Raw genomic sequence first — 23,392 nt, forward strand, 5'->3', positions numbered from 1 at the left:
GACTCCCTGTCTCCACAGACCCCTGAAAGGCACACTGTATCTGGGCTGCAGCAACAGCGGTGAGGCCAGGAGAGCAGGCGTCACCTCTGACCTGACCGCCACCTCAGGGTTTGCCTCAGTTCTCTGCTCAGGCCAGGGCTGACCTCACAGGGTACGTGGCTCCACCACTTTGTCTCTGGGCTGAGGAAACGCCCCCTTTCTGGCTCAGTGGGATGAGCTGGGAGGAGGGGCAGGAGCCTGTGTGGGAGTGGACGTGGAGCCTCCCCCAGCCCCCTGCCTGCAGCCCCTCACTCACCCATGGGCGTGCCGATGCCATAGCCCTTGGAGTCGATGAGGCCCCCGATCTGGGTGAGGTTGCAGTTCCTCTGGGTGACGTACTCAATCGTGGTGGACTCCATGAGCAGTGCGTAGTCCGCCGTCAGCGTCCTCTGGATGCCCTCCTCATTGTTCTTCACCAGCGCAGAGGGCTTGCTGCTCATAAAGGCCCACATCTTCTCGAAGGTGGAGATCTTGGATTTCTGGGCCAGGAGGACAGGGGTGATGCACACACAGTTATTGAGCATACCCGGGGCCAAGCCCGGCACCCCCATCTGACAGGCTGTGGGGCTTGAGCTCTGTCTACAGTCCTCAGAGTGAGGGAGTACCACCCACTGCTCAGATGCGGACGCAGAGGCTCTGGGAAGGTAGGTCCCAAAACACACAGCTAGTGAGTGATAAAGCCGAGCTTCAGACTCGGGTCCACCTACCTGGAAACCCTTGGCTCTTTGCCATGGCACAAGGGGTTTTCACATTGACTTTTAAAAAATTAATTTTCTTTCTCTAATATTTATTAAACAATTACATGTGCAGGCCCTGTGCTAAGTGCTTTACCTGCATTTACTCATTGATTCTTCACAGCAATTATAGGAAGCAGGTATGTTAGCCCCATTGTACAGATGGGGAAACTGAGGCATGGCTAAGTAACTTGCCTAAGGTCACTCAGATACTAAGTGGCAAAAACCAGGCTTCAAACCCAGACTGTCTGGCTCCAGAGTCCATGTTTCTAACCACTGAGTGGCACTGCCTTACAGAAACCACTGTGAGGGGAGACAGGAACAGGTGGATGCCAGTGAGGGCAAACCTCAGAGGGTTCTGGGCTCCTTACTCCCACTTCAACCAAAGTGGGCCCCTCTTATGTACTGTGTCTCAGGGCAAAGTTTTGTCTGAGGAAGATTTTGTGTTTGCTCTACTTCATTACAGTGAAAGAGGAGCAGGGCGAGAATTGCAGAGTGGGGCAGTCAGAGCAGGTGTCTGCAGGCCCCCTACCCCCATGTCCCCAGAATATCCTGGGCTAGGTGTGGCTGCATGAATGGAACAAGCATCCCACAGAATAGGCCTGGTGGCTGGGCTGTTGTGTTGGCCATGCCTGGCAGGGAGACGCAGAGAGGGCGCTGGGGCTGGGAGAGGGGTCTGACACCAAATGTCCCCTGCTGCTGAGGAGTTCATGAAATTTCTGGGGAACTTCGTGCCTGCCAGCTGCCTGCTCCCAGCAGGGATCGGCCCTACCCCCGCTGGTCCCAGGGGAGCAGGTGGCTTTGCACACCCCATTGTACCCAGCAGTTTCCAAGTCTGGCTGTGCCTGCCTGTGGTGTCAGCCTGTCTGACTGGCACCCGGCCCAGCTCTGGTGTGCGTGCTGGCATGGGTGTGCTTGCACAAGCTGGTGCAGGCTGGGGGATGGGCAGGGGGTGGGGAAGAAGCTGCGTCTGCCGGGAGTCAGGGCAGTGGGAGTGGGGGGAGGCTGAGAAGAAAGCACATCTTCTCCTCTGCTGGTGCTTCCTAGCTCTGTAAGGACTGTCTCTTCTGAAACCGGCTCCTGGAGACCCAGGCACACCAGGGGAGGGGAGGACCCGAAAGAGCAGGCAGGACCCCACTGGGAATTCTGTCTGAGCCCAGAATCTGTCAAGTACCAGTGATGGCTCCTTTGGGGGCACCTTCACAAACAAGTAGTCCCACTCCCTCCTGCATATTTATCTGCCCCCAAAAGCTAAAGGCCTGGATGGGCTCAGATGCATGGAGCTTCCATGGGTTCCACCAGAGCAGCAAGCTGGCTGCTCCAAGCTCCTCGCACTCCTCGGCCTGTCCTATTTTCAGCAGTTCCTGCTCTCTAGCTACTCCACCTCCACAGTAACTCTCTCACCTCTGCAACTCTTACCTCCAAACCTTTTGCGCTCTCTAGCGAGCCCGTCCTCCCAGCTATTCCGCCACCTCAGCGTTTCCTGCAGCCCGATGCCCCTCCCCTACAAGCTACTATTGCCCTCACAAATATCCCCAATTTCCAGCTCTTCTGACTCCCCAGACACTTCTTATTTTCTAGATAATTCTGACAGCAAGACTCTCCCCACACCCCCTTTTCAGCTTCTTTTATCCTTTAGGTCCTTTCTCACTGTTACTTTCCCTTCCCAGATTCTCTATGACTCCAGGGATCCCCGTCTCTGGGACTCATGTCTTTGTGTAACCCCTACCCCTGCATGTGGGCTGGACATAGAGACTTAGTTTCAACTCACCCCAGTAGCGAAGGGATGTCGCTCTGGAGATTAGGTTGCATGAGACTGGAGTATTGTCTCGCTCGCACTCATTCTCACTTGCCGCCCTGAAGGAAGCTGGCTGCCATGCTGTGAGTCACCCCAAGAAGAGGCCCACATGGCAACGAATGGAGGGCAGCCTCCAGCCAACAGTCAGCAGAGAACTGAAGCCCTCGGTTTAACAGCTAAGGGGGCACTGAACCCCACCAATAGCCATGCGAGTGAGCTTGGAAGCTGAGCCCCGAGATGACTGCAATAATTAGCCCACACCTTGAATGCGGCCTGTGAGAGACTGTGCAGAAGACCCAGGGAAGCTGTGCTAATTCCTGACCCACACACTGTGAGAGCACAATGTTGTTGTTTTTTTAAGACACCAAGTTTTGTTAATTTGTTATGCAGCCATAGAGAACTTTCTCTTATGCACATACTCACACAAGTGACTTCTGTTCCTAATATAGTTGCTTTTTCAGATAATCAATCCTAACTATTCCTCTAATCAGCTCCTCCAAGTCCAAATATCCCTGCTGATTGGACCAGGTATACACACTCCTCAGACATTCTGCCCTTCTGCTTATTGTAACTAAATACTATTCTCCCATCAGTGGCTTCCTTCCATCCCAGTTTCTCCTGCTTTCCAAATTCTCCTTCTTCTCCCAGAGCTGGGAACCAGGGGTTGATGAAGCCATCAGGGCTCCCCTTATACCTCCAATGCATGCATGCAATCCATCCATCCATCCATCCATCCATCCACCCACCCACCCATCCATCCATCCATCCATCCATCCATCCTCTCCTCACTCACCATGTTCATGTTCTCACCCACTTACCCACACACTAGCTACACACTAATTCATTCAAATAACTGTCTGACCATCCACCTAGACTTTTACCTATTTATCCATCCATTCATCCATCTATCCAACCATCTGTCTGTCTATCCATCCTCTTACCCATCTATCCATCACTCAACCATCCATTCACCTCTCCACTTCACCCATCTTACCCACTTAATCTTCTATGCACACAGTCAGCCCCTGGTAAAAGCTAGAGGCCTGGCAAAAGTAACGTGACAATGACCCATTCAGGGAGCCCTGTCCCACTCCTTCTGTCTCAGAATAGGAAACTCCTCTCTGCGTCCTCCCCCCAATACCCCGATCCCTCCTATACATACATACACCCACCTGACATCAAAACACATGCTCTTTCCAGTAACACTACAACATAAATAGAGACAGAAATTTCCACTGGGGGCTGGAGGGAGTGTTGAGGCCAATAGGCTTTGAGAAAAAGACCCATGAAAGCCTCCAGTGGGTAAAGGAACAGAATGAGGTAGATAGGAAAGGATAACAAACAGCTTGGGCCAGTTAAGATAAAAGGTGACAATAAGGCATGAAGCTGGCTATAACGATGATTTCAAGAGGTTTTTCTGTGCCAGCTCCAGTGTCAAATTCACTACCTCCATCACCCTAAGGCAGATGGGTCTGATATCTGTTTTCCCAGAATGACCACGCACTATACTTGTCCTATATCTTGGGGCCCCCATGCTCAAACACATCCACTCACGATCTCTGTTCCCCTTAAGTTTTGTCCTTCTATCCTTGTGTGATTCAGGGCACAACCCTGAAAAGCTTCCCTCTGGCTTGTCTGAGGCAGGGAGGGATACAGCTAGGGCCCCTCCTGGAGTCTCAGGCCCCTCTCTCATCTCCCTGGGCCTGGTCACCAGAAGCCTGAGTGTCCATTGCTGCCTGAGCTGGAGTCTCCATCCCAGGGAATGGAGTCTCCCATCCTCTGGCTCCTGAGTCATCCCGCCCGTCCCAGCATTGGGGGGAACCTTAATAAGCATTGCTTCAGGGCCAGTCACTCAAATCAATTAATGGAATCGTTTGGAGCAGTCAATTCAGGGCCGTGTGCCAGGATGAAGAGACTTTTTTTATCAGTAAAATTGGCAAGAAAGGAAGTTTCAGCTTCACGACTTTCAATTCCAGCCTCCTCAAAGAAGTAAATTGATTTTCCCCAACTGAAGATACTTAATCTTGAGAATTTAACATTTCTGTACAAGAAAATGTATATATATATATATATATATATATATATATATTCTAAAGGGAGCTGAATCCCGGGGAACGTGTACAGGGAGGAAGCGGCAATGTGATTCCATGCAAGACCAGGGGTATTTTCCATGTTGGAAAGGAGACCTTTCCTGAAGTAATTGGCTTTCTTATTCCCGGGTCTGGAGTCTTTGGCCTTATTGGATCCCCAAACTCGAGCAGTTAATCACGTCTCTTGGCTTATTTCCGTGGGGACCAGGAGGCCTCCCTAAGGTTGCTGCCTCTACCTGCCTGGCCAGGACAGACTTGCTGACCACACTGGCCCAGCAGCAGCCCCTGCTGTCTGCACAAGCCCCTGAGGCTTGCCTGTGTGGGGCTGCAGGCTGTGCCCTGAAGGGGGAGCCAGGAGTGAGAGCCATAAGCTGGCACCTACAGGGGGTGTCAGGAGGTAAGAGCTGCAGGTTGGGGGCAGAGGTGGTGGTGGGAGAGATTAGCTCAATTGCATGTACTCTGGTGTCACACAAACCTGGGTTTAAATGCCAGCTCCTTCATCTACCATAGGCAAGTGACATCATATCTCTGAGCCTTACTTTCCCCATCTATAAAATGGGGGTTAGCTTAGCACACAGCCTGGCTCCTAGGAAGAGCTCAGTAAGTGCCTGCCATCATTATTTCTCTCCAAGGCTCCTTAATTCTCTTTAAGGCTTAGTTTTCTCATCTGGAAATTGGGGATAATAATTTCTATGGCACAGAGTTGCTTCTAGAAATTAAATGACACAATGCTCAGTGTTAGAAACTCCAGTGCTGACAGGGGCCACGCAGGGTACTGTAATAAGTAAAGAATGCTGAGTGGAATTCTGATAAACTGGAGAGAGCCATGGTGGCTCAGCTCCTGCCAGTTGTCGCACCACAGGAAAGCCGGCTCAGTGTAGCTCCATCTTTCTCATTTTCAAGAAGCTGGAAATGCGAATGTTTTTAAATGCAAAAATATCCCAATTTAAAAATGCTGGCAACTAATTAAAAAATATAAGCAATGTGTGGTCCTCAAAATCATATCTGTGGGTTGAAGAGGCCTGTGTATCACTGGTTTCAACAATAAAAATAGTCAGCATTTATGGCTTATGTATTCTGTATCAGGTGTGGTTCTAAGCTGTTTATGTGAATTATTCCATTTAATCATCTCAATAACTCGAAGAAGTGGGTACTATTATTATACCCATTTAATAGATGAGAAAACCAAGGCACAGAGCAGTCCTTAATAACTGTGTGGTTTTCAATAACTTCCCAGCATCATTGGCCCTTCCCCTGCCCCTGTCACTTCTCTGCCTGCCTGCTCGGGGTCTCTTCCGTTCTTCGGACCTCTGGGCTCCTCCTAAAGTGCTTAGTTCTGTGCAGAGGCAGATGGCCATCCTATGACAAAGGCACCAGTGACCTCCACATAGGCCCAATCCAGAGGGACCAGGAAGAAGGGAGAGTCTCCAGGTATCCACTGGCTGGTTCCTCTCCAATGGGGTCCCTTTTAGGACCCTTTTTCCCAGTCTTCTGGGTCAGCCAACTGGAGGGGCATCCAGAGGAGAGAGCCTTGGATTTAAGTGCTCCTGTGTGCCTGGCCACTGTACATACCGCAGCTCATTGAATCCTCTTGTTCGTTGCCCCGTGGTGGGAAGTCAGTATCCGTGCCATACAAGTAAGCAAACTTAGGCTCAGGGAAGTAGTTAACTTGCCCAAGGTCATCCAGCACAGACAACACCCAGGACTCCAATCCTGGTCTGTCTGATTTTAAAACTGATATAATCTGACTATGCCAGAGCACCCCACTGAGCTCTGTCTGGTCATCTAACCCTACTTCTGCTTGAAGGCGGGTCTAAGATACCATCAGAGAGGCCAGCAGCTAGGTCAGGAGAAACCAAAAGCTGAGATTGAGGAGCGACCTCCTGAGCCCTCCAGCTCACAGAGGAGTCTGCTGAGCAGCTGGAAGGCAGGGTGTGGACGGGATGGCCTCTCCAAGGCCTTCCAGCTCAGGTGCTAGGACGGGGCAAGGCTGTGCCGCAAGGCTGTGCCGGGGGAGGACTTGATAACGCCCAGGACCCAGGGATCCTGGAGTTCTTGACCCCCACTCCCATCCCTTTTGTAAGCGGCTGTCCCTCACACACAGCCCCACCCACATGTGCTGTGCCTCCCCCACCACAACATGAAGAAGGCTCAATCCTGAGAGAAGCTGTGTTCTGACATCCTCTCCCTTCCAAGCTGCCTGGCCCTCCCCGCAAAGAACACGCTTTCCCTCCGTTCTCCTTTACATTTTGCTTACATATTTTTACAGCCAAACAGTGCTTTCAACGGCCTCTTTTTTCATCTCCTAATTAATTTTTATCTGCCAAGACGGAGGGAGGACAACACAGGAGACGCTGTTTGTGATGTCTGCTACTCCCTGACAACTCTTCAAATGAAGTTTCCTTTGGAATGATGGGGCTGCCGCTAGCCATGCGTCTCCCAGCCTGCAGCGGGCGGGGATGGGGAGGGATTTGGAGCTCCCCTGAGAGCCCAGTGTCCCTGTCTTTGGACAGGAATGAGTTCTCTCCCTTGAGTTCTACTCTCAGCCGAGGGGCTTTTTAAGATGGTTTGCAGCCTAAGCAGGAACACTGGCTAATCACAGAAGTGAAGTCCATCTGCCCTGTACTCGGGGACATTCAGGGGTGCCACCTGCTTGGTTCCTAGCCTCAGCGCCGTCTCCTGCATTGGCTCCACTCAGCGCCTGTCATTTTTTAATTCCATCATTTCATTCAACAATGGCACACACACACATGCGCGCGTGCACACGCAAGCACACACATACACTTGGTTACCAGACAGACTGTCTTGTTTATTATTTGAGCAACTGCAACGTACCAGGACTGTTGTAGGTTGGGGATACACCTCAGCTGACTATGGTTTCTCTCTTCCCCACCTGACTCCTGAACTGGCTGGCTGGCTCCTTAAAGAAGCAATATATGGACATGATGACAAAGAGCACAGGCACCAGAGCCAGATGGCATGGGTTCAAATCCCAGCTCCGCTTGATTTTAGGCCAGTCAGTGTTACCTTAGGCTGCTTTCTGAGTCTTGCTTTCACTATGTGTAAAATGGAAAGAATAATAACGTCTATCTTCTCAAGTCTCTATCTTCTAGGGTTGTTATGAGGATGACACGAGTGAATACAGGAGTCCCCTCCGCCCCCACCCCTTATCAGCAGTGTCACTTTGTGAGGTTTCAGTTACCCATGGTCGACTGTAGTCTGAAAATACTAAATGGAAAATTCCAGAAATAAACAATTCATAAGTTTTAAATTGCATGCGTTCTGAGCGGTATGATGAAATCTGATGGTGGTCTGCTCTACCCTGCGCAGCGCGTGAGTCACGCTTTGTCCAGTGTCTCCACACTGTGTGAGCTCCTCACTCGTTAGTCACTTAGTAGCCGTCTCAGTTATCAGATCAACTGTCATGGTGTCGTAGTGCTTGTGTTCAAGTGACCCTTATTTTACTTAATAATGGGCCCAAAAGGCAAGAGCAGAGATGCAGGCAATTCGGATGTGCCAAAGAGAAGCCATAAATTGTATGTATATATAGGAGAAAAACCACAGATAGTACCAAACCCTATACATATGTGGTTTCGGGCATCTACTAGAGGTCTTAGAATGTATCCTTCGTGGATAAGGGGGCCTACTGGACAGATAAAAGGCTTGGAACATTGTCTGGCACCTAGTAAGTGCTCAGTAAATGTTACCATTATTGTTGACTTTGCCAATGTCTCTTAGACATCCTATGGGTACTCCTCAACCCTAATGCCAGCCTTGCCATAGATACTCAGGGGCAGGGAAGGAGACCGCCTCTCTAGAAGAAGATCTGAGGGTGGGTATGGGAGAGGGCAGAAAGAATTCTGACCTTACATCCTGGTTCCTCCACCATCCATCTGCTGTGTGATCGTGGGTAAGTCACCCAGCCCCCCTGGGCCTCTGTTTCTTTAGGTTCAATGCAGGTTTCCTTCCAGCTCTGACTTGGAAGGGACAATGAGGAGGCTACCACCTGGCCCGGGGCTGGGGAGGGCAGGGGACGTGGGGCAGCGGAGGAGTATGTCCAGGGCTCTTTGGGGAGGGTGCTGTGCTCCCAGCATCTCCGCGGCTGGGTCACCGTGTGCATATTCAGGGCCTCTCTGCCTCCATGACAGTCCCGCTGCTGCTTCCAAGGAAAGGGAGCCCGGGCGAGGACAGCTTCGTTGGAATTAAAGCAGGAGACGAGGTGGCCAGACATCAAGAGGAATTAATTGGCGATCAGGAGAGTAAGGAAGCAGAGTTGCTTCTGCAGGGGGATGTGGAGTGGCTGTTTCTGGCCGAAGGCCCTGGTGAGCATGGGCCCCCGAACTTCAGCACCACAGCTGGGTGGCAGCGCCTGAGAACATCCCCCACCACCCGCCCTCTCACCGTACCATTTGGAGGGGAGGTGGGTGAGGGCAGAGCAAGCTGCAGAAGGTGCTGCTTAATGCCGAGGACAGCGGCTTGGTGGGGAGCTGGGGCTTGGCTCTGGGAAGCCAATCTGCGCATCTTAGCATGGAGGGAGGCAAAGGCACCCAATCAGTGGCAATGAGCCTGCACCAGCCTTATTTATGCCGCTTCCCTTTGATCGGGAACCCTGCTTAGAGACGTGCTCATGAGTAATGCATGAGAGAGGCTCTGGCACAGTCAAAGGGCAGGGCCACAGCCTGGGGATACGCACAGGCAGGCACGTGCACACACACACACACACACACACACAGGCACACATATGAACGGGCCATTGCACACACATGCAGACACTCGTGTGCAAGGGCCATTACACACACACAAGCTATTACACATACACGTGAGGCATTACACACACAGGCCCTTCTCCACACACTCACACTAAGTTAGGCATACCCTAAACGAAACAGACAGACATGTAAACAGACGGAAATGCATATACTCTCCGTACATATGCACAGGTAGACACATGGCACACACTTGTATACACTCATAGACACATTTCTACATGTTCAGATCACAAAGATGCATGCACACATATGCTCATCAGCACATACACACATATATGCAGACATTCATGTCTCGGCACAAACACACATGCACTCACACAGGAAGCCTCTTGTGCACGGGCACATGTGAGCACACTATATACACACATGAATGCGCATTTACATGTATTATACACTGCTATACATGCACACTCATGTATCACACACTACTACTCACACTCATGAACACACACACCGGGTCCCAGAGAGCTCCTAACGAGCCCATGACCATGCTTTTCTCTTAGGAAGGCCGCCGTTGCCGCCTCTCAGTGGCAGTAGCAACATGCAAGAGGTGAAATCTTTTCCTCTCTTTTCTCTTTGCTGAGAAGCTGCTTCCACCCTCAAGGAAGGACACGGGAGAGGCCGGGGTGGGAGAGAGTGCTGGAGGGGCTCCAGTGCCCAGGCGGTAAAGGCTTTCCCATCCAGCCCCTTCCTTCTCTTCTCACTCAGGCCCCAATGGAAGCTCAATCCATCACTCAGAGGCTTAATCTAGAAGGAGGCAAGGGCTGGGGCTGGGGATCCAGGGCCCAGGGGAAAGGGACAGACACCAGGCTTCCAGACTGATAGCAAGCAATTGACTAATAAATAAATCAATGGACCTATAGCCACAGAATCTCAAGTCCTGACCATTTCTGAGAAGTAGTTAGGACAGTGGTTCTCAAAGCATGGTCCCTGGAGTGGCAGCATCAGGACCACATCGGAAATTGCTAGAAATGCAAAATCTTGGCCCCACCCAGACCCACTGAACCTGACACTCTGAGCGTGAGGCCCAGCGAGCAGGCTTTGCCCAAGCCTTGCAGGTGATGTGGATGGTCACTCGAGTCTGAGGATCATGACGCAGGACGTGGGCCTGGGAGGGAGGCCGACCTGGGTCAGCCTCTGGCTTCTGCAGCTGTGAGTACTTGGACACGCCACTTAGCGGCTCTGAGTCTCAGTGTCCACATGTGTGAAGTAGAAGTAAGTGTAGTACCTACTCACAGGATTTGTCATGAAGGAAAATAAGGCAAGCATTCAGCACAGCGCCTGGCTCACTGTGAGCTCTTGGTGGCAGTAGCCATTGTTACTGTTACTTTAATTTCCAGAAGAACATTTACAGCTACTGGTTCTCAGGGTCGGCCAGTCTCTTAAACCCTCAGCTACTCTAGTAGAAGATATAAAAACATTGGGGAACTGAGCCAACACCTTACAAAGCAAAGTCGTGGCCAGATCCCCATAAGAGCAGTAACATAAGCAGGTGACGGGCTTTATCCGGACACCATACATACTAAAGAGTGTTCATATAATGCTTGTTCAATTTTAAGCCTCCGCCCTTCCTTAGAGGATGTGTCTTCTGCTGTGGCGGAGAGCTAAGAAGCTGCTTCCACCCTCAGTGGTGGAGAGCTCATCCCCAAGCCCAGGCCTGCCTTGTGGAGATGGATGCCGCTGAGACCCAAAGCCAAGGGCAGGGAAGGAGCCCACGGGCCTCAGGGCCTGTTTGTGTGTCTGGCTGCACTTTCCCTCTCCTGTTCTCCAGGCCCTTTCTCCACCTGTCCTCCTCTGATGATTTAAGCAAAGGCAGCATGTTCACACTGCTTGTGCCTGGTATGGACACTTTTAGGATTTGTGCTGGGACCAACCCAGGTGACACATCCCACAGCTCCCCGCCAGGGAGGGGTTGAGCCCTGGGGATTTCTCGCCCCTTGGCTCTGTGTGGTTAGGGAAGGGCAGCAAAGCGCACGGGAGGGCCAGCTTGTGGCACTGCAGTGGGAGGGAGAGGGTCTCACCTTGAAGAAGGTCATGGTGGCCCCATCCTTGACAGCCCCGTACTCGATTTTGGTTTGCTTGGCCAGGTCATCGGCAGAGTCAATGGGTGATTCCATGCGCTCCACAGTTAGAAAGGCAGCCAGGTTGGCCGTGTAGGAGGAGATGATGATGAGTGTGAAGAACCACCAGATGCCACCGATGATACGGGTGGACAGGGCTTTGGGCATCAGTTCAGACCCTGGGAGAAGGGAGGAGACAGATGGTCTCTGACAATGTCCAGGCCAGGGCGGCTCGGGTCCTCCAGGTCGTGGACTCCACTGACCATCTAACATCAGCTAAGACCCCTGCCCTAGGCCAGTGCTTCTCAAACTATGGCCCCTGGACCAGCAGCAGCAGTATCACCTGGGAACGTGTTAAAAATGCACATTCTCAGGTCCTACCCAGGACCTATTGAACCAGAAACTTCAGCGGTGGGGCCCCACAATCTGGATTTGATAAGCCCTCTAGGAAATTCAGATGCAGGCTAAAATTTAAGAACTGCTGCTCTAGAAGAACATGACAGCATTTCACAGGCTTGTCAGACCCTCCGATGTCTGGTTCCATGGACCCCTGTGTGGTCCCATGTTCAGAACCCCTGGGACTCAGAACCCCTGGGTTCTTGAGTGAGTCCTGCTCCTAGCTCTCTGTATGATTGGGTGCCAGACTTTCTCCCTCGCTGGGACTCTGCAAAGCATGGGGAATCGTCCTTCCTCTGTCCCAGCCTCACACATATACCGCGATGCTGCAATGATATAATTTGAGCAGAAATTGTGTTGGAAATACAAGTGGTATACAAATACAAGATTGCTATGCGGTGACTTGCAGGAGGAGAAAATCAACATTTTTTGAAGCTCTTTGCTGAAAGAGATCACTCTCCTCCATGACCTTGGGTGTGGAGTACAATTTAGATGAACCCTTCTAACTGAAGTAATTAACTAGGTGGCTTTCAAGAGATTTAAATAGCAAGTGACTCCTGAACTTTCCAGAATATTTGGACCTGCAATCTGAAAAGCGTCTGCTTTGATATGTTTTTTTTTTTCTTTCTCAAAGAAATCACTCAAGGGAGAGGTTTTCAAATACACAACTATTTTTTTCCCTCCTAATCAAAACCTCACAGGGAATATATCAGGGGCCAGAGCTTTGAATAGCAGCAGGAGATGGAAGAAGAAGCTATTACTGCATTGAGGGGCTTCCAGGTCTATCCCAACTGTCACTGAACAAATATGATGGACAAAGAAGCAAGGTGAAGCTTCAGGACACTCATTAATAGCGGAGACAGAATGAGGCACTTCCCTTGAGAGCTGCCTGTCACTTCCCACCAAAGCGCCTCAGCTTCGTCTCCCAATCAGCCACTCCCAGCCTCACCTGCCTGGCCCTCCCCCAGAGTGCTCCAAGCGAGGGCTAGAGCTGCCCTCCCCCAAAGGAAGGAGGATTTATTTTAGTTATTTGCTTGGTGAGCTCCACCAGGCTCTGTTGGACCCCTACCGTGGCCCACGTCCCTGCCCTGGCCTCTGCCATGCATGGGAGGTCATTCAGGTGGCATAGATTTAGCTTTTGTTTTCCTCCTTCATTCAAGTGTCCAGCACAGTACTTGGAAGGAGGTGGGCACTCAGGACACAATGGAATTTCCTTCCTTCCTTCCTTCCTTCGGCATTGGCTGGTGGGTGTCTACTGAAGACCAGGGTTTGTGCTGGGTCCTGAGGATAGGGACCAGGAAATTTTCTTTGCCCTTTTATCCCTTTCCCTCTCATGCCCACTTGTCACCCATTGTCCCTCACTGGGACCCTAACACAGGTAGAGATTTTGGTTCCCCCATTTCCTGAGAGAAGAGACTCTGGAGATGTGACTGAGAAGCAGAAGCAGTGACCACATGGCTCCTGGTCAGCAGAGCTGGCGAAGGCAGGGGGTGCTCTCCGTGGAGGTCTTTCCAGGCTGCGGGCCCTGTTCCCGGTGCCCACCTCCAGCCTGTGGTGTCTCTTCACCACTCTCCTTGAAGCCAGAGCAGATGTTCTGCTTTCTGAGAGATTTGAGCAGCTACAGGTATTTCTAAAGGGAGGGTTACCAGCCCAGGGTCAGGTTCAGTACACTGGCCCTCCCTCAAGAGGATGTAAGAATATGGTCTCCTTCTGATGCCCTCAGGCTAAAGTCCCTACCGCAGACATGGCCCTTCCTACCCCCAGGCTCCCTACAGCCAGGTGGTCACTAAGTCCTGCTCCTGCTGCATCCTGAAGTTCTCTTAGTCCTTCACCTCCACGGCCACTACCCCATTCAGGTCTCGTCATCTCATTGCTGTAATGGCCTCCCCCCCAGCCTCCCTGCCTCTCGTCTCCCCCCATCCTCAGCCCAACGTTGCTCAGCCAGATGCTATGGTGAGGCCATCGGTGGGGTCAGCCCCAGCAAGCAGGGTGCGCTATGTCCACCTCAGGTGGAGCAGGAGGAGACGGATAAGCCCTGCGTACCACGGTTGGGGGTGGTTCACCTGCTTTAGCCTTAGAACCTGAGCTGGCCCAGAAAGCGTAGTGGTGGAAAGGGGGGGACGTGGGGCAAGGGCACACACCTGGGTGTCTAGGTATCTCCCTCCTGCGATGGCTCGGCAGGTCTGAGGCTACCCTGAAGTGTGGGCTGACTCCACTGACTCCATAGAGGCTGAGCCCCCCTACCCTGCAGAGGAGGGCCCCTGGGAGACGTGAGCCCCCTGGGGGTGGGGGCACGTACCTTGCTGCATCAGGGACCCCATTCCGAACCAGAAGCTATTTAGCAGAGTGAAGTTGTTTTCCACCACCTCAGAGCCAGGGTTGCAGGGATGAGCATCGTACCACTCATACGGGCTGAACCTGCAGCAGGAAGAGGGGGGCAGTGAGGCTGAGCTGTGGGGCGATGGAGGGAAGGGGTGTCCATGGCACACCAGCCGGCAGTTTAGCAAGCGTTGATGGGCTGACCACGTTAGCATCAATTCCTCACTGTTCTGCTGGGGAGGCAGGGAATGGGAAATCAGGGCCATTTTGCTCCTTGTTCTTTATTGTTAGTGCCTTTTGCTGGTTATAAAAGTAACTCAGCAGTAGCTCTTAAAATTAAAAGTGCACATGCCCTTCAACCCAGCAATTCTGTGACTCATTATCCATCCTTGAAAAAACACGCCTGCATGTGCATAAAGAGAAGGCACGGGGGTGTTTCCCAAAGCATTGTTTGTAATAGCAAAACACAGGAACCCGAACTGTCCGTCAATAGAGGAATGAAGAAATGAACTTTGCCACAACCGCTCTTAGAAACACCATGCAGCTGATAGAAGGAACGAGACAGGGAAGATCTTCAATGCATACTGTTTGGTAATAAATAAGTAAATAAATAAAAATAAATACAAGAACAATATGATCACATTTATATAAATAGCTTTCTAAAGACACAGCTATCCACTTCTTTACATACACTTGTATATAAATGCATATAATGAGTCAGGAAGAATCCGTATCTAAAAAAAGTGTTGTCCTCCGGGGAGGGGCGTTTAGAACGGCACAAGGAATTTTAGGGACGCCTGTTGCTTTACATGTATTAGATGAATTTTAAAAAATGAGACCGGTTGTACTAGTCAGGGGATCACTTCCTAAATTATATAAATGTCTAACCACTATGCTGTACACTTGAAACTAATGTAACATAATATTGAATGTCAACTCTAATGGCAAACTTTCTAAAGTGGGGGAAAAATTCAATAATATTATGATAGCTACAGTGTCAGATGGTTGCTGGACTTACCACGCTGATTACGTCTATAGCATAGGGAATAAAATCAATAATGTGGTAATAACTCTGTATAGTGCCAGGTGGGTACTGATGATTAACTATGAGGTAAACCTGAAACTAATATAATATTGTATGTTAGCTGTATTTTAATAAAAAACCTTACAAAAAAATGAGAACGGGCTTCTGAATTACTTGTATTATTTATTTATTATTATTTATTACTATTTTAATATTTATTTATCTTTTTGAATTACTTGTTTATTACTTAAAAACCTTAAAATGAAAAAAAAAGTAAAATATACTCTTCATAAAATATTCCAACAGTATTTGGGAGGATACAATGAGAAAGTAAAACTACTCCATGATCCTACACCCTACAGAGAACAACGTGCAGCTATGCTTTTTCAGGTTTTTCTCTCTGAATGTACAAATGTGTGTATGACAGGGAACAATTGTTACTTAAAGCCTCCCACTGCCTTCTAAGGAAGAGAAGTCCTGATAACTGGAGGGGTCTTTGTTTTTGGCCGGAGTGCCAACTGAGGAAATGTAAGTTGTGGAGGAAGCTGGAGCACTCTGGAGAGGTGGAGAGGCCCGGGAAGAGGTCTCCGAGAGGCTGGTGGGGCTGGTACGGCATGAAGCAGAACCTCCTGGTGGCAGAAAAATGCGTTACTCAATGCTGAACCCCTGGAGCTAGGCAGCCACAAGCCAGGCCAGACCGATTTGCAAGATGGTCAAGCCCTGTGCCATGCTGGGGTTGCCATGGAGTAGCTCTGGGAACCTACCCACCTTGGCAGACCCATTTCTTGGGCAGCTGTCCAGCTCTCCAGCAGCCATCATGGAGTGGTCCAAAGGACACGGGCCACATGGAGAAGGGGACAGAGGGCCACTCGCACCATACAGATGTGCTTGCTGTGTTTGGCTCTGACAATGTTGTGAAAAAGCAAGTTGCTGGCTACATATAAAAGCCACGAGGTGTCGTGTAAAAGTCTGAATGTCTCTCTAAAAATCATGAACTCTGCAGTGCTGGCACTGCTTCCTGCCTGGTGTATCTGGGGGAGCCAAGCAGCGGCTGTCCCTTTTGCCAGCTGTGTTCCCTCCAGTTTGCTCCAGCCTCTATCACTCCCTACCACTCAGCCTGCTCCACTTTCTCATGCTTCCTGTCTGGCTCTGGCAGGCACCACCATGTGCCACCCATGATTTAATCTGACAGGTCTTGGTCTGAAACCTAACTCTGCCAAGGAAAAGCTTTCTGACTTTGGTCAATGACTTAATCTCTCTGAGCCTCAGTTTCTGCCTCTGTAAAGTGGGAATAACTATACCCACCTCACAGGACTGTGTAAGGATTTCACAGGATGAGTGTGAATTGTATTATGTGAGTGCTACACAATGTGACAATTGTACTATAACATTCTTTGTAGCTCTGTGGCCCAGACCCTTGCCCTCTCCTCTCGCCTCATGTGTCTCGTGTCATTCCAGCAGCTCCAGAAATCCAGTCTCTCTCAAAATGTCTCCCCAGCCTAACCTTGGGAAGCGGGCTCCTACCTTCCTGGCCAGGTGGGACAGGGTAAAAAGCAGGCTCGGCTGCCAGTAGCTGATGAAAGGGCAGGCAGGAATGGGAGGGGGATGGGACACACGTCAAATGGGCAGAACTGATACTCGAAAAGCTTGTGCTGTTTTCAAGGGGTTGGGGAGCTGAGAAGATGGCTGGAGCCGCTAAATGTATGGCAAGAGTTGTGGAGAGTGGCTCCTGGCTTTCAAAGGCTTGTCGACCTTTAGAGACAAGAAGTGTAATGAAGGCCTCTCTGTGGCAGGCTGGGCTGCCGGCTGGGCGGGCCGAGAAGGCAGGCAGCCCCAGGCCGGCAGGCAGCAGAGGGCTTCAGAGGCAGGACAATTTCATGTCTCCCATCCTTCTCTTTGGTCTCTCTCTGTATGGGAGGAGGGAGTGAAAGGGAGTGGGTTGGGGGGAAGGTTTTCAAAGAAGACCCAGGAGAAAAAAAAAGGCTGAAACACCAAGTCCTTGGATCTCAAATTGCCTCTCTAGAGAAGTCTCTCTTTGTATCTTGTTAGGATTTAGAGTGGGGAAAAAAAACCAGGGCAGAGGCTTGGCTGGAGCCGAGAGGGAGGGGGACGAGGGCCCAGGTAGGAAGGGGTGAGGGAGCTGGGCCCAATAGCCACCCACTTGGGGCAGAGGCAGAGGACAGATGTCTAGGGGACCAGAGATGTGGGTCACAGATAACATACTTGGTGACTCAAGTTCAAATGCCAGATATGTCCTTTATTGCTAGGATTGCCTTAGCAAGTGTCAGATGTGTCCTCTTCTAATTATTTAATTAAATAATATAATGGCTGTAAAGGGCATGGTGTTTGGCAAATACTAGGTAAATGCTAGTAACCACTGAGCTCCACCTGTCCCCTAGTGACTTTCTCTCCTGGCATCTTTCATGTGAACAACGACTTGTGCAAGGGTTTTGCTAGCATGTCCCATAGACCAGTAGGTATGTACATGTGTCATGCTTCTGCATGTGTGCATGTGTGTGATTCTATATAATACTGTTCCCCCTGCTGTTGCAGATTGGACACAGTCCTTTTTTCAAGTGTCCAGCTCCCTGCTGGGCCACCCAATGTACCTGAGTCTGCAGTACGGGCTGCCTGGTTGAGGAGGTGAAGCTCTGGGCAGGGATCTAACCTTTCCAAGCCTGCTCATAGGACCTGGGGTACAAGTGTTGCCTGTCAGAGGGTAAGCACTGGGGGGTGCAAGCTTGGGGGACCATGGACTGTTCCCCGCAGGACATGAAGGGATCTGAGGAGAGAGGAGCATGCATAGCAGTGGTCTGAGTGGGGACTTGCATGGCTCCCTAAACCTCCAACCACGGGCCAGAGCTCTGGCCAAGGCATTGCCCTTACCTGGCGATGACAAAGAGGACACAGCTGACACCCAGGTAGGCGAGGAGCACATACATCCAGATATCTGGGGACAGGGGGTTGAGGAAGGAGAAGACACTAGGGTTGGTGCCATTGGGCTTGCGATACAGGATGCTGACACCGAGTGTCATAAAGGGCTTGGAGAAGTCGATGGCCTTCTCGCGGACATGGGTGATCGTCAGGGGTGCCACGGCCAGATCTGCCTTCTGCAACGAGAGAGAGACAGACAGAACAGGAGCAAGGCCTAAGACTAGCAGTGGACAGAGCATTCCTTCTTGGAATGGAGTCTGTTGTCTGAGCCCCGAATCATTTCACCACTCTTCAGTTTCAATGTTTACTAACCGTTTTTCGGGACCAGGCCATGCCTGGGGTGCTGGGAAGACAATGATAAATTAGACTTAACCCCTGTTCTCCAAGAGCTCATGACCTTGGGGAAGATGACAGTGGCATAAGCATGCACAGAATGGATCCCCATGAAAGCTGTAACCATATGGTCTATTCCCAAAAAGGTGTTTTGTCAAATAAATACAGTTCAGCAACTTACAAACATTTAACGATCACTCAGGTTCTTTATTTTCAACTTTCAAATATCATGAAGAAGTGTTTGCCACAACAACCCTTATTTAAATGTTTTCTCCTCTCCACTTCTTAACTGCTTTATCCCATTCAGGATATTCTAAATCTCCTAGAAGCTACCAAAACCAGTTGGGCAAAAATAATGCCCTCCTTGAAGGAAGAAGGCAGGGAAGAGGAAAATTCAGAGTCCTGTTTAATAGGCGAGGGTATAGAAGAGAGCAGAGGAGGAAAGGAAAGTGGTAGGGAAGGTTAGGAATGTTCCTATATCGATACATTTTTATCCATAACAATTTTAATGAGGGTAATGATAAAAAATTCTACCTCTTTGGTCTGAGCTTTTCTGGATTAAAAATCAACAATCTCTCATTCCTATCTTTCCAGCCTTCCCCCGCTGCTCTCTTTCTAAAGGAGGCTCCATTTAACTGTTTCCTGTTGACCACATCCATTCTCCACCTTCATGATTTGCACACCTGTGCCCTGTTGAGAAAGCTCTCTCCCTGTGGTCTCTGACCATCTTCCATATTCCTTTGCTCGTGCTGCCTCTTCCAAGAAGCCCTCCCTGAAGCCTCCAATTCTAAACTCCCATGAAATCCAGTTTGTCCGTGGTAAGGTCCTAGCCTGCTCAGTTTGAATAGCAGTATGTGGCCATGTGACCTTTTGTCTTATCTACTTATTTACCGTTGAGTTTCTAAGCACAGAACTCTGAGACTGTGGCAGATTCACCGCTTCATTTCTCAGTTTTCAAGTCCCATCTTAGCCTCTGTAATATTTAATTAATAGTGTTTCCCTCTGAGAGGCTGCCCCTCGGGCTCCTGTGGCTATTTACACATCAGAATATGAACCAAGTTATCACCTCCGTTCCTCAGATGGGGCAGGACAGAAAGGGAGGCTGGGTCCTAAATACTATTGCTAAGGACTATTTTGCTAAGGTGTGGGGGGGGGCTACCTCTGAGACCCCCTTCCAAGACAATAACCTCTAGAAAGCTATCCACTGGTTTGATCCAGATCTATCCGTCCATCCATCCATTCACCATTTTATGAGACTCACCAGGTCTTAGGGATACAGAGCTGAGCTAACTAGACTATGTTTATGCCCTCATGGGGCTGACAGTGTAGTGAGAAAGATGGACATTAGTCAAACTGTTTACTAAATGGTAGTTGTTACCACTCTGTCTGACTTCACTAATCCTAGAATAGGAATCAGAAACCAAGTCAAAATCAGACCTCATGGAGGAAAGGACTGGCATGGGTGGAATCCCAGCTTCTAAACGGCTCTGCAGACGTCCCAGGTTGGGGGGTCACTGGGAAACACAACCATGATGTTGCTCACCCCAATGTTTCTCCTTCTGACGGCATCCCCCACACCCAATTATTGACACCTGGAGCCCAAGGATTCCATGAACCTCAGAACTTGGGAAAGACAGGGAGGAGGAGCCTATTACAAGGGTTATTTCATACTGGGATCTTCCTTTTGTAAATTTCTGAATGTGTGAGCTGAAACTTGCCGAGTTTTGAAGGCAGAGGAGGAAGACACGGGCAGCTGCTCCCACCCTAGATTCCCCAGAGCCCTCTCAGTTCAGGCTGTGTATAAAGGAAAGCAACAAAAGGAGAGAGAATTATCAGGGAAGTTCACGAGGGGGACTCAGGTGTAGCTTTCAAGACCTACTGTGCACCGGTCTGCAATGCAGAGGTGAGCAAGAGACCTAGCCCCTGCTCTCTGGAGCTTCCTGTCAAGTGAGCCCCTTTTGGAGGCATGGATAGGACGCTGAGAGGGTGGGAGCGGGGGTCAGGCCCCCTAGCAGGTCCCTTTTAGGCCTGAAGTTCTAGGATCCTCCATAATGTTGGCATGACAAGGGTGTAGTGGGCTTTTGATTCTAGAACTTGGCCTCCCCCAGCCCTCTCCCTTCAATGCACATTGCTTTGGGGTGGGGGGTTCTGTTCTGACCCAAAATTCATCATCACTATTCAGAATGCACTTGGAACTGGTCTCTGGGGCCTGAAGTGGAGTCTTGGGAAGAACCTCAATGTCCATGGTGGCAAATCTTCCTTTGGCTTTTGATAGCAAGTTGGAGGAGAGTATTAGTTATTGGGGGGGGGGGGGGGAATGAAGGTGTCTGCAGCCACAACTTGTTTCATCCACAAGAAGTGTTTCAGGATTGGTAAGGACGCCAACCACAGCGCCAAAGGCCTCTTTCTTCCCCCAGGCCCACGCAGAGCCTTCAGCATCTCCCTACCAGCCTTTCTGCTATAAGGCAGTTAGGGGGCAGGAGCATTTATGGCATTCTGTGCCTACAGCCGCAAGACAACTGGTCAACCTGACCTTCTTCATGGGGAATTTTTATATGTGTTCTTGCTCGGGCTTCAGGAGGGCTGAAGTGCTTCGCTTCAATTTTGGTTTAGGCAGGAAATACTACATTTCACCACTGGTTATGATTTCCCTGAAAAAGGCATTATTTTGTCCACGTTCCCTTAAAAGAGCAGAACAGATGTCAAGCCTTTGCAGTTTCAGTTCATTACTCAGAATGAAAGGCCCCATCTTGACAGGTTCTTTCCACTTGTGCAAGTTTCCTTTGAGGCTCATTCATAAGACCACATGCCGGCAAAGCTGGACAAGAGAACTTCAAGCACATATATTCCAACCCTCTATTTTTTATGGAGGGAAACTGAGGCTCAGAGAAGATCCAAGGTCTTTGCCATCATATTTACAGTAATCACATCGTTGAATAAACTAAACCTCTGACTTGTCCAACACATTCACTGGTCTTATAGGTGATTGGGTGGCCAATCCTGCCTCGCTGAGAATATTTCCATACCTTCTCTAAACCTGTGGACCAGGCAGGATGGCCCTTCTAGGACATTACTTCATCCCTAAAAGCTGCTTTCCACTTACCAAGAATCTGTTAGGGCCTGCCTGTCTCCAGCTCTACTTTATCCTTGTATGAGGCCACTTGGTTCCACCTGCTCTATCAAATCCCCAGCAACCAGAACTGAAGGCAAGAACAACTCAACCAGCTGCAGCTCCATATTTTGGCCCTGAGCATCCAGCCACCTTGGTGCTGGTCGGGCCCTAGCCTTGTATCCCAGACTGAAACCTGGGCAATCTCCTACCAGGTCCTAAGAACAGACTTGTGACGGTGGTCCCAGTTCTGACAACTGACCACTGATCGGCCTTCTCTTAGGACAGGGGTCCTCCCCAGGGACTCAGACCTGCCTCCTTGAGTCCCAGGTTGCTACCACCATCTCTTATCCCTGTTGGCACCTGCCTACTTGGGTTCCCAAGTGTGGTCCCCACCAGATTCCCCATCTCCGCGTTCTGCCTCTTGGTTGGGATCCTCTAGGGCACCTGCTTGTTCAGACTGTGACCTACTGTAGTTAAAATATCAGCTTGGTGCAAATGTAATTGCGGTTTAAAAGGTTAAAAATAATTGCAAGAACCGCAATTACTTTTGCACCCACCGAATAGTAAGACCTGCTATCAGTCATACCACCAGGATGCTCGGTATACGCCAAGCATCAAGTGTGCTAAGTATATTGCCACATGAGATCCTCCCGGCCTCTCACGAGGCAGTAAACGTTCTCACCACATTCCAGATGACGATACTGTGGTTCAATCAGGCTAAGAGGTTTGTTCAAGACGGTGAGTGTCTGAGCCGGTACTTGGACTCAGTTCACCGTGACCTCAAAGCCCAATGCTTTACCATACAAACTACCTGTAGTGGATTGAGTTGAGCCCACCCCGCCCCCAACAAACATGTTCAAATTCTAACCCCTGGTACCTGTGAATACAACCTTATTTGGAAATTGGACCTTTACGGAAGTAATCGAGTTAAGATGAAGTCATTCTGAGTTCGGGTGAGCCCTAAATCCAATGACAGGTATCCTTTTAGAAGAGGAGAGGACACACAGATACACACAGAGAAGACCACGTGACAATGGAGGCAGAGATATGCGTGATGCAGCTACAAGCCAAGGGATTCCGAGGATTGCCAGCTCCACCGGAAGCGAGGAGAGCGGCATGGAACAGATTTTCCCTCAGTCACCGAAAGAACCAACCCTGCTGACACCTCGATTTCTGATTTCTGGCCTCCAGAACTGACAGGGAATACATTTCTGCTCTTTTAAGCCACCTGGTTTGTGGTCACTTGTGGCAGCCCTAGGAAACTCATACACCTGCCACTTAGACCCTGGGCAAGATGCATGGAGCTTCTGCCTCCTCCCGCTGCCAGCCCCTCTCCAGCGTCTGTGCCATTCTGACGGGCAGGCTTTCTATGGCTGGACCCACCCTGCCCTGTCCGGAGCCCGGGTTGCATTCCCAGAGATCTGAATTGACTCTGGCTCCTGACCATGCCTGCCACGGGCCTACTCAGCATGCACTTCACACCGCCCGGTGGGGCTCAGGAGCCCCATCGCCGAGGAACATGCTGATTCACCCCTCCTTCCCTGCAGATTCCTCTGCGTCTGCTTCCACAGCCACCCAAGAACACCAGTCTCACTTCCACCACACATGCAGCACTTGTTCCCAGGGCTCTGTCTGCTGGCTCTCTGGCCACACGTCTGCCATGTGGTATCCATGGAATTCCCTTCCATTCTTCTCCCAAGGAGGTGTTTCTCCAGTAGAGTCTTTCCCCATTCCCAACGCTGTTTAACTGGCTGTCAAGACTTCCCTCTACCCTTAGGATAAGA

General features: G+C 50.3%; 1 protein-coding gene across 2 annotated transcripts in view; it reads right to left on the reverse strand.

Annotated features, from left to right (window-relative positions):
- GRIK3 (glutamate ionotropic receptor kainate type subunit 3) overlaps positions 1-23,392 on the reverse strand; it is a 212,749-nt gene that overhangs the window by 9,219 nt on the left and 180,138 nt on the right. For both annotated transcript variants that reach the window (XM_074334406.2, XM_074334407.2), the window contains exons 11-14: positions 18,116-18,339; positions 14,186-14,304; positions 11,452-11,669; positions 296-518 (exon numbers count right to left, since the gene is read on the reverse strand). In XM_074334406.2, coding sequence (XP_074190507.1) covers positions 296-518; positions 11,452-11,669; positions 14,186-14,304; positions 18,116-18,339 — 784 coding nt within the window. The remainder of the gene's footprint in view (positions 1-295; positions 519-11,451; positions 11,670-14,185; positions 14,305-18,115; positions 18,340-23,392) is intronic.

The sequence above is a fragment of the Rhinolophus sinicus genome, chromosome 14, assembly GCF_057876585.1.
Source record: "Rhinolophus sinicus isolate RSI-liver-muscle chromosome 14, RSI-T2T, whole genome shotgun sequence".
Lineage (NCBI taxonomy): Eukaryota > Metazoa > Chordata > Mammalia > Chiroptera > Rhinolophidae > Rhinolophus > Rhinolophus sinicus.